Here is a 16,178-nt window from a genome sequence, read left to right on the forward strand (position 1 = left end):
CAAAGCCGGCGTCACCATCTCTCTCAGCGTTGCGCGTCTCTCTTGCTCTCGCTCTCCCCCACTCTAAAGTGGGTTTTCAGCTGATCATCGATTACTTCGATCGCGTCCCCATCAGTCTTTCATCAGCTTTGCTCCTTCGAACAGGGATTTTCCTGACGCGACAACACAATCAGTATTATTGTTTTGGCAGTTTTGTGTCGTGCTTTGTTGTTGTGTAGTTTTGCTATTAGTTTTGCCGGTCAAAATGGATTCTAATCCGGCGATCGGAACGGTGGTGGAAATGCTGACCAAGGTACTTGTTTCATTTTTCTAGCCTAAACAAGCTTTACTTTCATCGAATCAGTTGTGTTTACAAACAATAAACTTACATAAACATTGTGATTTTTTTTCCCTGTCTGCCACAGCTCAAACTGCAACCAGATAAGCCGGCTAGCAGTGTCCGGTCGGCGCCTGTCGATGGTGAGTCATTTGAAAAGTGCATGTTTGCACCTTTTTTGTTGTCACGTTCTATCAGTGATTTTGTGGACTGTAAATCGGGGATTCCCGTTTTTTTTCTGATTCAGGTGCAACACCGTTAAATATATGAATTAGACTTGCAGGAAATTGTTTTATATTTGTTTCTTATTTAATAAAAAAAAAACCTTTTTCTGAAGTAGCTACTTCAAGATAAGCAACTTACACTGCTATATGACATCACTGAGCAGTTAAACTACAGAAGGTAGTAAAAAACTGAGAAATCTTCAATTTCTGCTTATACAAAAGCACAAAGGGTAATAAAACTGTACCTGCTTTTAGTTGATTAACTTTTATTAGAAAAAAAGTTATTGATTCTAAAAATGGTAAAATCGATCAGGCACAGCCAGCGATGGAATAATCATCATCAAAAGAAAATCATAGGACGTTCATCAAGAGAAAAAATCCGAAGGGAGCATGGCTCTCCTCTCTCGCGCACGAAAGATCGGTAAAAGGAATCTAAAAAAATCATCATCTTGATTATTCGGCGGAACATCTCATTCACTAATACACTTGCAAGTGTAACGTCACACGTCGAAAAACGACCTGTCACATTTTGTAGATGGGCAATGTGCGTAAACAAAGTGAAATAAATGTGTTTAAGTGGTGCTGACAAGGAAATTCACAAAAAATCATCAGCAGATTGATTTTCTTGAAGAAATTCGGGAGCGATTTTCTTTTGCGTGATTTGCCTCCTCTCTCTTTCGCGGGTGAAGAAAGTTCGCTAGCGAAATTGATTTTTTTGCGATTATTCCATCCCTGGTATTTATGAATTTTCATCTAACTATCCCCCCTCTATTACTCGATCCATAAACTCTTTTTCCCATTTTGAAATGTTATGTAAATTTCGAAAGGTAAACTTTGAAAAATATTTGCAACGGCCTTTCAATGTTTTGATAAAATGTGCCGTTTTCATGTTAGGCTGTAACAAATATTTTGCAAAGATTTTTTTCTCCAAAAAACTTAAAAATAACATAATAATAATAAATTCCTTTAGATTTAACCAATTGGGATGTTTCACCATTAATTTTGTTGCATTTTAAATGCCTTTCAGATGCATTTTGAATATTTAAATTTAATTGAACTTTGCAGTCTTTTTATTTTTTTTTTTTTCTTTTTTTGAACCTTCAAACTTTGTGTTCCGATTTTCCTGATCTAGATAGCTCATATTTGGCCTAGATGCTAGTTTTATATGTACAAACGACCCCTGAAAATTGGCAGATTGGTCCCATACAAAGGGGTGTGCCCTAGGTATTTTATATATTTGTGAACATACTTTTTTGTTAATCATCATTTGTTTAAGGATTTTTTGGCCTTTCTGGCATTTGTTTTTTTTTTAAATAATTTTGTGACAAAAAGTGATTTAAAAAAATAACAACAACAGATTCCCTGTGTAATTTTTTCGGTCTAGTCCTAATTTATACCAACCACTTTGCTGAAGACACCAAATCGATAAGAAAAATCCTTCAAAAGATTCAGATTGAGGTACCAAAAAGTTTCAGCCAGATTGAAAAATTCAAAAGAAATCGGATGGTCAAATTTTGGGGAAATGCTTATTGAGGCTTGAAAGATAAGATTGGGTTTTGAAGAGCGATGTTATAAATGCTGTAACATTTTTCAGAATGGACTAATCTCTTCACACTCTTCAGCCAATTTGTTCCCTGGAACTCGAACTAATATCTCATGAACTTTTGTTAGTTAACAACCAAGCATGCTGATAGTGTCTCTGGAAGTTTTTAGAGAAATGGGAGATTGATTGGCGATGTTATAAATTCATCATCATTTTTCAGAACGCTTTGATGTTGTTGGGACCATGAAAACAACAGCAGATCTGGGCTCACTGATCGCAGCTGGATCTGCCATCATGTAGATGCTTTAGACTCTGCTTCATTCGTCTATTGTATATTTTGTACATTTTAGTTTGTTTGTCCGTAATAAATATATTTTAATCTGTGGCAAAACATGTATTTATTCGCGGTCCGACTAGAATGCAACAGATGTCTTCGGCAAAGTTTTGCTATGGAAAACCATCTTTAATTTTAAGACCACGTGGTTTTTTCACGAGCCCTAATTAAGAAGTTATTTTTTCATTATTATCCTAAGTGAGAAAGGCAAACTGGTGTGAATCGGAATTGTAGTAGGGTATTTGTCCCTATTTTGGGCCTACTAAGCAGAGCGCACTTTTAATTTGATTTATTCTCAAAGACTGCTATTGGCAGCGTAGTTTGTAATACATGAATAAGTTGGATTTTTAATGCTTAAGCTTGTACATTATCAACATTTTGATAAAAATACCTTATATCGCTGTAAAAGCACGAAAAACTATAACACTTTTTGCCCCTATTTTGAGGATGTTGCTCCTAGCATACGACCTTCTTTGTGCATATTTTCGGCCTACTTTCTGATTGGTTGAAATCTCGAAGCACGTGGCGAACTTTTTTGACGTACGGTTCAGCCCCAGCTCGTACAGTACAGCCGCACAAATTCGGTCGACAAATATGCTAAATCATTGTGATGTTTTAAGCCACAAGTAAACATTAGAAAGATTGATTTCACTTGCATTACGTGCATAATTAGCTTGGACATGATTTATATCATTCTTTACGAGTTTAAAACATAATTAAACAATTGTTGCGTAGCCAAACAACAAGCTCGTAATATGCAAGAAAGATAGTAAAATTCGAGAAGCGCACACACACTGGCACAGTTTGTAGAATTCACAAATGTACCGAAAATATATCCATTTCTCTCCGATATGGACGAAGCAACTTCAATCAATTATTTTATTGATTTGGTGGCAGTTTAGTGATTGTTTTTGCAATGGGATTGTGCAACCCACCAATAAAAACACATTGCCGGTGGTTGGAGATTCGGGGGACGGCTCTCATTCATGTTCTGAGCGATGAAAACCGTGACGCTGAGTGTCAACAAGCGGTAAGCAAAAGTGGTGAATATTTTGGACCTAATGGGCACCTAGCGATTTGCCAAGAAAAATGTGAAGAGTGATATATTTTTTGCTTTATTTCTAATTTAGGAGGAAAAAGTGAATGATCCTTGCCCACCATAATCAAGATAATGACTGCATGTAGCATTCTCAAGTGGCAGATCCCTGCCAGATTTGGTGAAATGCTCAATTTCGTTGAATTGAGTTTGGTAGACCCAAAATACGTACTAAGCCCAAAATAGGGACAAATACCCTAATTCTTAACGGTGCACATCAAACAGAGCTTTTGCACCCAGATTTTTGTTACAGACATTTTAGTATCTTCAAAATTACGGGTACTATCGAAATATTTTTTATTCATCCCCTAAAGTACTGCCCACAAAGTAATTTACAACAAAGTTTGACTATTTTTACAATCACATTGTTGCAGGATTGGGTCCGTAAATTTGACAATTTTGGAATAAGAAGACAACAACTTCCTTCGTTGCTGTGCACCCTTAACGGTACACATCAACCATCGCTTTTGCACCCAGATTTCTGTTACAGACATTTTAGTATCTTCAAAAATACGGGAACTATCGATATGATTTTTTATTCATCCCCTAAATTACAGTCTTCAAAGTTATTCACAATAAAGTTTGACCATTTTGACAATCAGATTCTTTCAGGATTGGGTCCGTAAGTTTGACAAATTTGGAATAAGAAGACAACAACTTCTTCGGTTGCTGTGCACCCTTAAAATTAAAAATGTCAATATCGTCTTTTTTGACTCGTCTATTTCAGTTCCTACGACCAAACCCGCAAAGACCAAGAAGCAGCCCAAACCCCCAAAGAACAACAATCACAACCCCTCGACCAAACCCCCAAAGGTTAAGAAGCAGCCCCCACAGCCCAACCCCCAAACGAAAAACATTCACATTGAAGCCAGGATTGCGCGAAAGAAGAAAAATGCAACCGCCACCACCAGCAACGTCTCAGCCCAAACCAAACCATCGGAAAACGTGGCCCATCAAAAGTCCAACCGACGTCCCGGTACCAACACCATGGACGAATTCCTGTCCAAAAAGCACAAAAAATCCTCCAACCTGAAGCTCAAACGAAAGGCAACCGCCGTCCGCGTGGCAAAACCTCTCGGCGATTCAGTGCGTGTTTCCTGCGCGATCTGCCAGCTTCCGTTCGGGACGAAGCGCGAACTCCGGGCGCACCTGTCCGGCGACCACGGTGCCGTCTTTTCGCTCAAACCAATGCTGAACCTTCACGACCGGAACGGGCTGCTGAAGCGGCAGGTGTTCAAGGTTCAGCTGCAGCAGATTCCGCGCGCCGTGCCGATGTTCGAGGTTCAGATCACCAACGCGACCAACGTGGTGCTGGTGCTTCGGTCGGTGTTCGTGTTTGATGGAAACGAGTGTCTGCACTCGCTGTTTGGCGAAACGGTGCTCCGGATGGCCCCGGGGTACTGCTTCGAGGAGCAGGTCACGCTGGACGATTTGGTGCTGAGTGGGGCGCGGACCTACTCGCTGTTGATCGTGGCCACTCCGTGGGTGGAGGTAGAAGCAGACTTCCAGATCGTGGAACAGTTTCACTTCAGGGAGGCGGGTCAGAGTCGTGCTCGGCGGACCGAGATCAAGCTGGCCAAGCTGCCGGACTTTCCAGTGCCGGTGGCGGTTCGGTTTTTGTACAAGAACAAGTTTAAGAACCGGGGCGCTTTCACGCCGGCTCAGGCGGATCTCCTGGCGGAGATTGAGAGCTTTAAGGAGCCCAACTCGCTGAGCGGCGATCGGTACCATCGGCAGCTGACGCTGCTGAACCAAATCGAGGACGAGTACAAAATCCAAGAGTTTCGCAGCTACATCATCATGGAGCCGAAGCTGAAGAAGACCAAGTTTCCAAAGTATTTCACCATTTCTGTAAGCGATTCTAGTAAGTCTGCTTTTTTGGCATTCCCCTAATCAAGCATCCTAAATTCCAGATCGACCAGTTCAAGGCGCGTCCTTCGATGCTCAAGGAGGATGTGGTGGTGTTGCTGGCGATCGAAATTGGCGAACGCATGGAAACCTTCGAAGGCGTGGTGGAACGAATCGATTTCGAGGGCGTTCTCATGCTGTTCGAGCACGGGCTTCCGCTCGGTAATCCGGACGGCAACTTCCACAAGCTGGAGTTTATTCCGGATCGGAGTCCGTTCCAGCTGGAGTACCAGGCGTTGGAGCTGCTCGAAAGCAGGGCGATGCAGCAGCTGGCTTTCCCGAGCGACTTTGGCCGGAGCAAGCTGCCGGCGATTAAGGAGTGAGTTTTCAGAGGCAGATTGGTGATTATTGAATTTGATCTACCATCGACAAATTACGACTAACGACTGCAGATATATGAAAAAAGATTACGAAATTTACAAAAAAAAAAAATACAAAAGTTACAAAATTAAAAAAAAATTAAAAAATTACAAAATTTTGAGTAAATTTTATAAACTAGACAAATTTACTAAATTCACTAAATTTATAAAATTGATAAAATCTAAAAATATATATAAAATTTACAAAATTTACACATTTTAACCAAATTTACAAAATTATTAAATTTTAAAAAAATAACTAGATTTACTAAATTTACAAATTTTTTTAAATTTTAAAAATTTACTTAATTTACTAAATTTACTAAATTTACAAAATTAAAAAAATTGAAATTAACTAAATTAACTTAATTTACAAAATTTACAAAATTTACTAAATTTACTAATATTAGTAAATTTACTAAATTTACTAAATTTACAAAATGTACAAAATTTACAAAATTTACAAAATTTAAAAAAATTGGAAATTAACTAAATTTACTACATTTACTATATTTACTAAATTTACAAAATTTACAAAATTTAAAAAATTAGGAAATTAACTAAATTAACTAAGTTTACTAAATTTACTAAATTTACTAAGTTTACTAAATTTACTAAATTTACTAAATTTACTAAATTTACTGAATTTACTAAATTTACTAAATTTACTAAATTTACTAAATTTACTAAATTTACTGAATTTACTAAATTTACTTAATTTACTAAATTTATTAAATTTGCTAAATTTACTAAATTTACTAAATTTACTGAATTTGCTAAATTTACTAAATTTACCAATTTTGCCAAATTAACCAAATTTTACAAAATTTGAAGATTTTAAAATTTAAAAAAATCTAATTTCAAAATTTCTTATTTCAAAATTTCTGAATTTTAAATTTTGAAGTATCATAATTTTAAAATTTGGAATTTTACAAAATTTACAAGATTTACAAAGTTTACAAAATTGACAAATTTTACAAATTTATCATATTTCAAATTGAACCAATTTTGTCAAATTTACCTAATTTACAAAATTTACCAATTATGTCAAATCCACATTATGTACAAAATTTACAGAATTAAAAAAAAAACAAAATGTACCAAATTTACCAAATTTAAAAAAAAAAACTTGAAAGATTTACAAAATTAACCAAATTAAGCATTGTTTCCAAATTTACAAAATTCTCAAAAATTTACAAAAATTACCAAATTTACAAAAAAAAAATTTTATAAGATTCCCAAAATTTATAAAACTTACAAAATTTCAAGATAATAAAATTCCAAATATCAAAATTTCGTAATTTTAAAATTTAAAAATTTCATAAATTTACAAAATTTATAAATAAGCAAAAACAGTTTTGCAAAATTTACCTAATTTACAAAATTCACAAAATTTAAAAAAAATTACCAAATTTACCCCATTTACAGAATTTACCAAATTAACCAAATTTACCTAATTTACCAAATTTAACTATTGTTCTAAATTTACCAAATTTATAGAATTCACCAAATTTAACGGTAAATTTACCTAATTTACAAAATGAAAAAAACACACAGAATTTAAAACATGCACCAATTTTTACAGAATTTATCGAATTCACCAAATTTACCAATTTTGCCATTTTTACCCAAATGTATTCGATTCAATGCAAAAATGTAAAACAATTTGAAGTAAAGAAATGAATGTGAACAGTTAATAATAAAACAAAAAATATAGCAAACCCCTCCCCCTAAAGTGTCCACGTGGTTTATTGATGGTCCCTAACTTACAAAATTCACAAAATTTGCCCAATTTGCAAAATTCACAAAATTTACCAAATTTTAAAAAATGCAAAATTCACTAATTTTACCTTGCATTTTACCAAATTTATCTTGAAATTTATTAAATTCACCAAATTTACCAAATTCGCCAAATTTAACAAATTGGCTAAATTAAAAAAATATAACATTTTCTTTAAATAACAAATTTAACAAATTTAAACAACTTACCAAATTTGCCGAATTTATCAAATTTACAAAATTGCTTTTAATTTTGTATCAAGGAAATTGCAAAACTTTGAACAAATACCTAGATCGAGATTATTTCTATGGTAATTTTTTCGATGACAAATTACGATCGAGTGCAATAATCGCCACGGATTTGTGCAGTTTGTCAGTTGTTAATTGTTCTCCTTCCAGATTCAAGTGGATTCGCCAGAACGTCGCCTCCAACGAGGAGCAAATGGCGGCCGTGCGGAACATCGTAAATCAGTCGTCCTTTCCGGCCCCCTACATCCTGTTTGGACCGCCCGGAACGGGCAAGACGTCCACGCTGGCCGAAGCGATCGGCCAAATCTATCACCAACGGCCCAAGGAGAACGTCCTGGTAGCGGCCACGTCCAACTTCGCCGCCAACGAGCTGACCAACCGGCTTCTGGGCGTTGTTCCGGACGATGCGATCTTTCGGTTCTTCTCCAAGTCGTGCACGCGCAAGGTGGACGAATTCGACAACGAAGTGTTGGAGGTGTCCAATTTGAACGGGAGGATCTACCAAAGGCTTTGCTACGAAGACATCTACCAGAGCCGGGTGGTGGTTTGTACCTTGGCGACGGCCGGCCGGTTGAACCAGGCCCGGATTGCCGCCAAGCATTTTTCTTATGTTTTTATCGACGAATGTGGCAGTGCCAAAGAGATTTCTGCACTGATTCCAATCGCTGGAATTGCCACGTTCGGTAGCGAGGTCACCGCGAGTGTCGTACTCGCGGGGGATCCGCGCCAGCTGGGACCGGTCATCATGTACGATTACCTGTCCCACAGCTCGCAAAGCAGGTCCATGTTGGACCGGTTGATTGACCACGGATTGTACGCGAAGAGCCCTGAGACGGGGGAGTACAACCGGCAAGTCATCACCCAACTTCGGGACAACTTCCGGTCCCACACTGCAATCTTGCAGTATTCGAACAAAACGTTCTACGAAGCACGACTTCGCGCCAAAGCCAGTCCGGAAGTGTCCGGCTGGGCACTCGGCTGGAGCGTACTGCCCAACCAGAACTTCCCAATCATTTTTCACCCTCTGGTCGGGAAGTCACTGCAGGACAAAAACTCCACCAGCCTGTACAACGAGGTTGAAGCGGACCAGGTCATGTGGTACATCCGCAAGATCCTCGCGGAAGGCATCAACGGGCGCGAGTTTAAGCAGACCGACATTGGCGTCATTTCGCCGTACGCCCTGCAGGTGGCCCATCTCAAGAGTCGCTTCCGCGAACCCAAGTGGGCCGACATCGAGATCGGTTCCGTCGAGCAGTACCAGGGCCGAGAGAAACCCATCATCATCGTGTCCACGGTACGAACGCGAACCAAGTGCGTTGGCTTCCTGTCGGACGTTAAACGACTCAACGTGACGCTGACGCGAGCCCAGGCGCTCATGATCATCGTCGGCGATCCATCGACGCTGGGAAACGACCCCCACTGGAAGGAGTTTATCAAGTATTGTCGCGTGAATCGGGCACTGGTGAAGCCCACGGAACCGGCGGTTGCTCCGGCGAATCAGGCCAATAAAAAGAAGCAGAAACCAAAGGAGAATCCGCCGAAGCAGGCAGCGAAGTAGAAGCCGAATGTGGTGAAGAAGGTGGCGTCCATTCCGGCGAAACCCGTTCCGGTGAATAACAATGCGAGAAAGATTGAAGAAGCGCTTTCTTCGTAGGGGAACTATACCCTTTCTCAGCCTATTTCTATTATCGGCCTATCAGCACTTTGATCATGAATTACAGCTTTCATAAAGTGTTTTTGACGGTTCCAAAGCGATAAATAGCTCAAACAAAAGTGAGCAAGCAACTCTCCATTGTTGATACATCTGAAAATGTTGATTTTATAGCGGAAAACGGCAAAAGTGATGAGAATTGGTCGAACGGCTTAGAGTGATTAAAATGGGCATATTTCCCCTACCTCTGGTTTAGGCAACAGCTGCATGCGATTGCAAACGTGGAGTTGTTGGAAAAATTCTAGAACGCGTCGTGAAAGTCACGTGTGTGTGAGTACCTGATGTGAGAGAATGCCTGTAAATTGTTTAATTGACTAGAAATCCAGAGCATAATATAAATGACGTTAAATGCAGCAACTTTTGATTTAAGGGGAAATCCGAAATTTCCACTCCTATTTATCTTTTCAGTTTTAAAGTGACTGGCGTTCATTTTTTTAACTGATGATCCCAAAATTCGAAATTATCAGAATTCGAAAATAAATCGTAAAATTCGTATTCTTGACGTGGACGGCCTTTTTTAACAATTAACAATTAAATTTCATATTTTTTTTTTTATTTCGAGCATTTAAAAACCAAAATATAAATTTATTTAATTTCTACAGAGTTTTAGGTTAATTTCTGAATATCCCTGACTCCGGCTCAAGGCAATTTCAAAAACACCCAAAAAGCGAAAAAAAATTGTTTATTGAACCTTGAACAGCATCTAATTCCAGCGTGCCTCTAATGTTGGCAGGTCAGAACTTTGACAATCAATTAAAGCTAATTAAAAGCGTTTTCAACTGAAATCGAGTGATAAATAGTTCAATAAGAAGTGAGCAAGCAAGTTTCTATCAAAAGTTTTGCAAAATTAGTTGTTTAAATAGTGAAAATCAGCAAATTGGATGGATTTAGGAGCGAGTGCAAAAATCTTCTCTTTTTAAATTAAAAAATATAAAGAAATATTTCATTTTTTTTGAGGACATTTTATCACAAATTTTGAATTTTGGGACCACAGATCGGAAAAAAACGTATAACTTTAGGAAAACATTTTTTTTCGTAAGTTCATATAGGCTCGCGTCATTTAAATTGTACAAACAGTAAAAATATACTGATAAGTCCAGCCCATAGCACTACTGCTCGGTTGGCACGCGTTCCATTAAAAAAAACTTTTTAAATAATCAATTATTTATCTTTCCGCAGCCGGCTGCCTAACATTAACAATTTTCAACCGATAAACAAAATGTTCATGGTCACAACCAGGGGGGCGACATCTATATCTCACTACAGGCAGCTCGCCCACAGCCAACACAAGCTGTCAACTTCGGCACAAGAACATAAGAAACTGTTCGTTACGGAGCCAAAACAAAGCAACTGCGCACTGTAAAAAAGTACAAAAACTGCAGGCATAAAATGTAAATAAAGTAATTATTGTTTTTATATAAAATTTTACCGCAATGTACGTTTACAAGTTAGTGTATGTTTTTGAAGTGATTTTTATAAATTTATTTGCAAAATAGCTACTAAAGTTGGGATTATTAAGCACACGTCGGGCCGATAACCTCATTTAAGTTGTGTTTTATCATATGAAACGTTTAACTTAACTACTGTGTAGTTTGACTGTTACTACAGTAATTCTTATAACAAAAAATGAATTATTAATAAAAACCCGATTTAATATCACCAGAGGTGAAATAGTGCCTTTCTTACAAAATGATGAAACTCCGAGAAATATATCGGAGCAATTATTTTTTCAGAAACATAATGATACCATCCAGTGAGAATTTTACCTTAAGCTTCGAATATTTTTAGGCTGAACCTTAAATGCCATTTTTTTTAATTTCAGAAGTACATTATTTGTCGCAAGATATTTAAATTTAATTAAGAAAAACATATTGGATTGACATTAAAAAAAAAATAAAGGGTACTCAGTCTTAATTATTAGTCTATGATTAACTTAAAAAAATATGTATCGCTATTGCACTTTGTCGATCAATTATGAGAAGCCAGAAAGAACACTTTCACGCGCAGCGTAAAACGCGCAAGCGTAAAAGCGCTGGCGTTGAAGATTCGACTTGACGACTTTTCGAGCGAGAACGAGCCGGGACTTCGAATTTGATGTTCAGTATATGATTTTGTATAAATCCAAAAATTTAATAGGAAAAAATAGGGTAAAAATAAGACGAAAAACACTAAAATTCCTATATCTCTGGAAATATATTTTGGAAAAGCTTCAAATTTTGGGCCCAAAAAGTTTATGGCGCATGTTTTCGAATGGCTTTTTGTTTGAAACTGAATTCTTTAAATTTGATAGTGTTATCTGTAAAATAGTCCAAAAAATACCTCTAAAAATGGCTTTGACCACATTTACTGGTCCAAAATTGTGAATCGAAAAATAAAATGTTCGTCTCCGACCCCACGGCTACAGATCTGACTTTTGAAAATTGTGGGTTTTACAAGCGGTTTTCCAGTGATGGAAGACACAAATTTTTATGAGCGGATACAGACATCGCTCATGTAGGGTATTTTAACCATTAGTGGACCCCCTAGTAGAGCCGATGCACATTTTTCACAAATTTTCAATATTTTAAGCACTTTTTCATAGCCCTTTGTACAAAACAATGAAATCTGAAGTCTTTTGAACAATTTTGACTATTTGTTTCATCAGTTATTTGTTTTTGAGCAGAAAAATAGCCATTTGAAAAAAAGTTTTTTGCCTTGTTATGGACCCCCTTTTCCTATAGTGGACCCGGGTCCATAATCCGATTGTGGACCCGGGTCCACTATAGGCAAACTGTTATTTTTATACCAAATTTAACCGATATTTGATGTTTTGATGCATGGTGTAGGTCTAATGATAGATATAATGAATAAAAGATGGATTTTGCTCACTTTTCATTATAAACAAATATGTTTTGTTAACAAATTTGGCTTTAAACAACAAAAAACCCAACAGACATTTAAAAACATTTATTTCCGAAAAAGATCAGAGAAAACGTTTCAAAAACCACTATTGTAATGTGCAGTGCATTACTTCAATAACATTATTTTCGGATTATTAGTAAATTAACCCGGCGTAAGTTCGAGGATGTAAACTAACAAACTGGTGATTAAAAAGTGACTGTTTATTAAAAAGTTTCGGTTACATTATATAGTTCCTTAAATTTAGTACAATCTTTCAATGCTCTCAATCAAGAGATTTCTCTCTTGTTCTAAACCTCTCTCCTGGACTTTTGTCCTTTTCTTCCATACGCGCATAGCTTGTCTATCTCGCTTACGCGGTGGTCTAGTTCGTTCTATGTTTTGTCCTCTCTATTCTGGTGGCGTCGTTCGCTCAATTTCTACTTTCTCTCTGCTTTGATCGATTAATCCGTTTGCTCGATCGTCCCTTTCACTCTTTACGTGCTACTTTGTATTCAGGTGCGCGAACATGCTTCGGATGTTTGTTCTCAAGCTCTGTGCGGACAATACCGTCTTTTCGTGTTTCTGATTCTAGGATCTGATAAACTTGCAGGATATATGGTTATGTCTTCGTTTGAATTTTAATCTTCTGATTTGTACTTCTGAAAAGGGTTTTCTGATGTTCCTAGAAGCCTTTCCTGTCGATAATGGTTTTCTTGGATTTCGTGTTTCTTACAGGAAATGTAATAAAATAAATCTTTCTTCTAAATTACCCGACACCGCTTGGGAATTTCTTGATTTTCGTGATTGTTTCGTCACAGGATGCGCGAGTAAGTTTTTTATAATAATTGAAACTCTTTCGGTTAATTTAACTTCAACTAAATCTGACACCGTCAGCTACACGGACCCCGTAAATCTACATCCGTAGGTTTACCACAAATATGAATTTAGTTGGAGTTGTTACATGAGTAAATTGTTCCTTATCCTTATGGGTATTGTTGAATATGTTTTCCTTACATTTATGTATTACTTGAAAGATGAAATTAATATAGAAAAAAATATGATTTATTTGCTTTTACTATATCTATGCTGAATACCTTCTTATTATTCCTTACCCCGTATTGCTTGGGGATCATTTATAAATTTTCGTTTTGCTTATCATCTTTCATTTCGATTTTCTTATTGCCATCATCATCTGATGCATTCCTTTGTTTACGCTTGACGTCGAGAACGGCTAATTTCACGACTGGTCTTGTCAAATACTTTCCTGATGCTGTTTTGATTCTAACCGATCTTACTATCCCGTCTTTTCCGGGTCTTGTGTCGGTTACCAAACATTTGATCCACTTTCCTTTGTTCTCTTCATCAGGAGTTATAGCAATATCTCCAACTTCAATTGGTTTCATTTCTTGATTCCATTTTGGTCTCTTTGTAAGACTGGGTAAATACTCTTTTATCCATCGGTTCCAGTAGTTATTCGCTAACTGGCTGGACCTTTTCCATTGCTCTCGTAGAGCTTCACCTTTTGAAACATCATTTAACATTGGTTCCATATCACCGGAACAATTTATCAGAAAGTGATATGGTGTTAAAACTTCGTCGTCTTCTGACTCCAGTGGAATATGAGTCAACGGTCTGCTATTTATGATATACTTAATTTCAGTGAGTAAGCCTCGTAGAACATCTTCTGGCATAGTTTCTTGCACCGATGCTAAAATACTTTTGACTTCTTTTACCATTCTTTCCCAAACACCTCCAAAATGAGGCGCTGAAGGTGGATTGAAGAACCATTCAATTCCTTCGCTTGCTAATCTCTGACGGATTCTTTTGATTTCATTATTTGCTCCAATGAAATTTGTTCCATTGTCACTGTACAATTGCATAATTCTACCTCGTCTTGATTGAACATTTTTCAAACAGATAAAAAGGCATCTGTACTCAGATTACGAGACAGATCCAAATAAACCGCTCTTGTTATTAGGCAAGTAAATACTACTCCCCAACGTTTTTCAACACGTCTCCCTATAGAGACATTTACTGGTCCAAAGTAATCTACTCCAGCATAAGTAAACGGTTTGACAAATGGAATTGTTCTGTATGACGGAAGCGCAGCCATTATGGGTGGCTGGGGTTGCGCCGATCTATTTTTGCATAATTGACATGCGTTCTTTACTTTCTTCATTGTTGCTCTAATGTCAATTATCCAGTACTTTTGTCTAACTGATGCTATTGACGCATCCAGTTTCAAATGGTAGAATTTCTCGTGGTAATATTTCAGTATGAGTTTACTAACATGGTGATCTTTCGGTAATATGATTGGAAACTTAGCTGCGTAGTTTAACACGTCAGCATTTTCCAATCTTCCTCTCGACCTCATCACTCCCTTTTCATCAAGGAACGGTGTGAGACCTCTAAGAGAACTATTTTTCTCGATTGGCAATTCAAATGTTAATGACTTCATTTCGCTCGGGAACTTATCCCACTGAGCCTTTTTAATCAGAACGATTTCAGCTTCACAGAAATCTTCTTTAAGCAATGTATTTTCGTAGGCCATATTCTTAGCTTTCGAAACGATCATTTTCATTATACCACCGATGGCTTGTTTCAAGCGACTCCAATCGGAACACAATTCTATTTGAATGTAACTGTAGTTTGGAATTTTGCATTCCCTTATGATATGAACTGGCTTCAATTCTTCATCTGTTTGAAAACGTTTTCCTTTTACAGACCAGTTTTCTTCTTGATACTTTAGGAAACATGGACCATGCATCCAAATGGATTCTTTTGTTACAACCTTCGTTGCTTCATCTGCTGGATTGTTGTTCGTGTCTACCCATCTCCATTGAGATATGGTTGTAGAATCGAGTATTTCACTAATTCGTAATCCTACGAATACATTATATGATCTAGCATCAGACTGTATCCAAGCTTGCACTGTCTTCGAATCAGACCAATATATGGTTCTGTCGATTTTCAATCTTAGTTCATTCATTATATTTTCCGCGATTCGAGTTCCTAATACTGCTGCTAATAATTCAAGACGTGGAATGGACAGCATCTTGTTGGGGGCAACATGTGCTTTTGCTGCTAATTGATTTACTTCAGTTTGTTGTCTTGGAAATTTAATATTTTTAGTAGCTAAAAGTCTAGTTATCCAATGGTTCCAGGAATCATTCAAATCTTCTGGAATTGATTCATCCCATTCTAACCCCAACTTCCACAACTCTTGCATAAATATTTTACCTTGAATTGTAATGTTTGAAATTAATCCCAATGGACCATATGCTCTCATAATCGTGGATAAAATATTTCTCTTCGTTGGATTGTGCGTTTTAAATTCTTCATCATCGTGTTGTAGACCAATTTCACAATGGTCATTCTTATCATGCGCTTCTTCAATTACGCTTTCTGTTTCCTCAATTCTTGCAATTAGAGGCTTCGACAAATTACTTCTTGGTAGGAATTCACCTTTCATTTTATTTATGGATGTTTCATGATGCTGCACTTCCTTGTGCAACGCAACTGCATGTCTCCCATTGGAGTTCTTATTGGAATTATTCCCAGATACTTTGCCATGCAAGACCCAGCCTAATCTGGTTCTGTTTGCGATGGGTTCATTGAATTTGCCTACTCTTGATTCTAATCCTTGAATAACGAACGAGTGTGGCAAGCCTATTAAAAGTTTTGGACATTCTTTTCCATAACCTTTCAAATTTGTATCCTTCAGATACGGATAACGTTTAATCATTTTGTCCTTATTTAAGGACTGTTCGGGTAGTGAC

The 16,178-nt window shown here is 37.2% G+C and overlaps 1 protein-coding gene across 1 annotated transcript; it reads left to right on the top strand.

Moving 5' to 3' along the window:
* The first annotated feature begins 100 nt into the window (after window positions 1-100).
* LOC119767475 (putative helicase MOV-10) lies at window positions 101-9,484 on the top strand. The gene is made up of 5 exons (XM_038256154.1): window positions 101-292; window positions 405-459; window positions 4,241-5,364; window positions 5,427-5,740; window positions 7,959-9,484. Exons 1-5 carry the CDS (start codon window positions 245-247, stop codon window positions 9,364-9,366), a joined length of 2,949 nt encoding a protein of 982 aa, XP_038112082.1. The 5' UTR covers window positions 101-244; the 3' UTR covers window positions 9,367-9,484.
* Window positions 9,485-16,178: the final 6,694 nt, after the last annotated feature.

Source organism: Culex quinquefasciatus, chromosome 2, assembly GCF_015732765.1.
Source record: "Culex quinquefasciatus strain JHB chromosome 2, VPISU_Cqui_1.0_pri_paternal, whole genome shotgun sequence".
Taxonomy (NCBI): domain Eukaryota; kingdom Metazoa; phylum Arthropoda; class Insecta; order Diptera; family Culicidae; genus Culex; species Culex quinquefasciatus.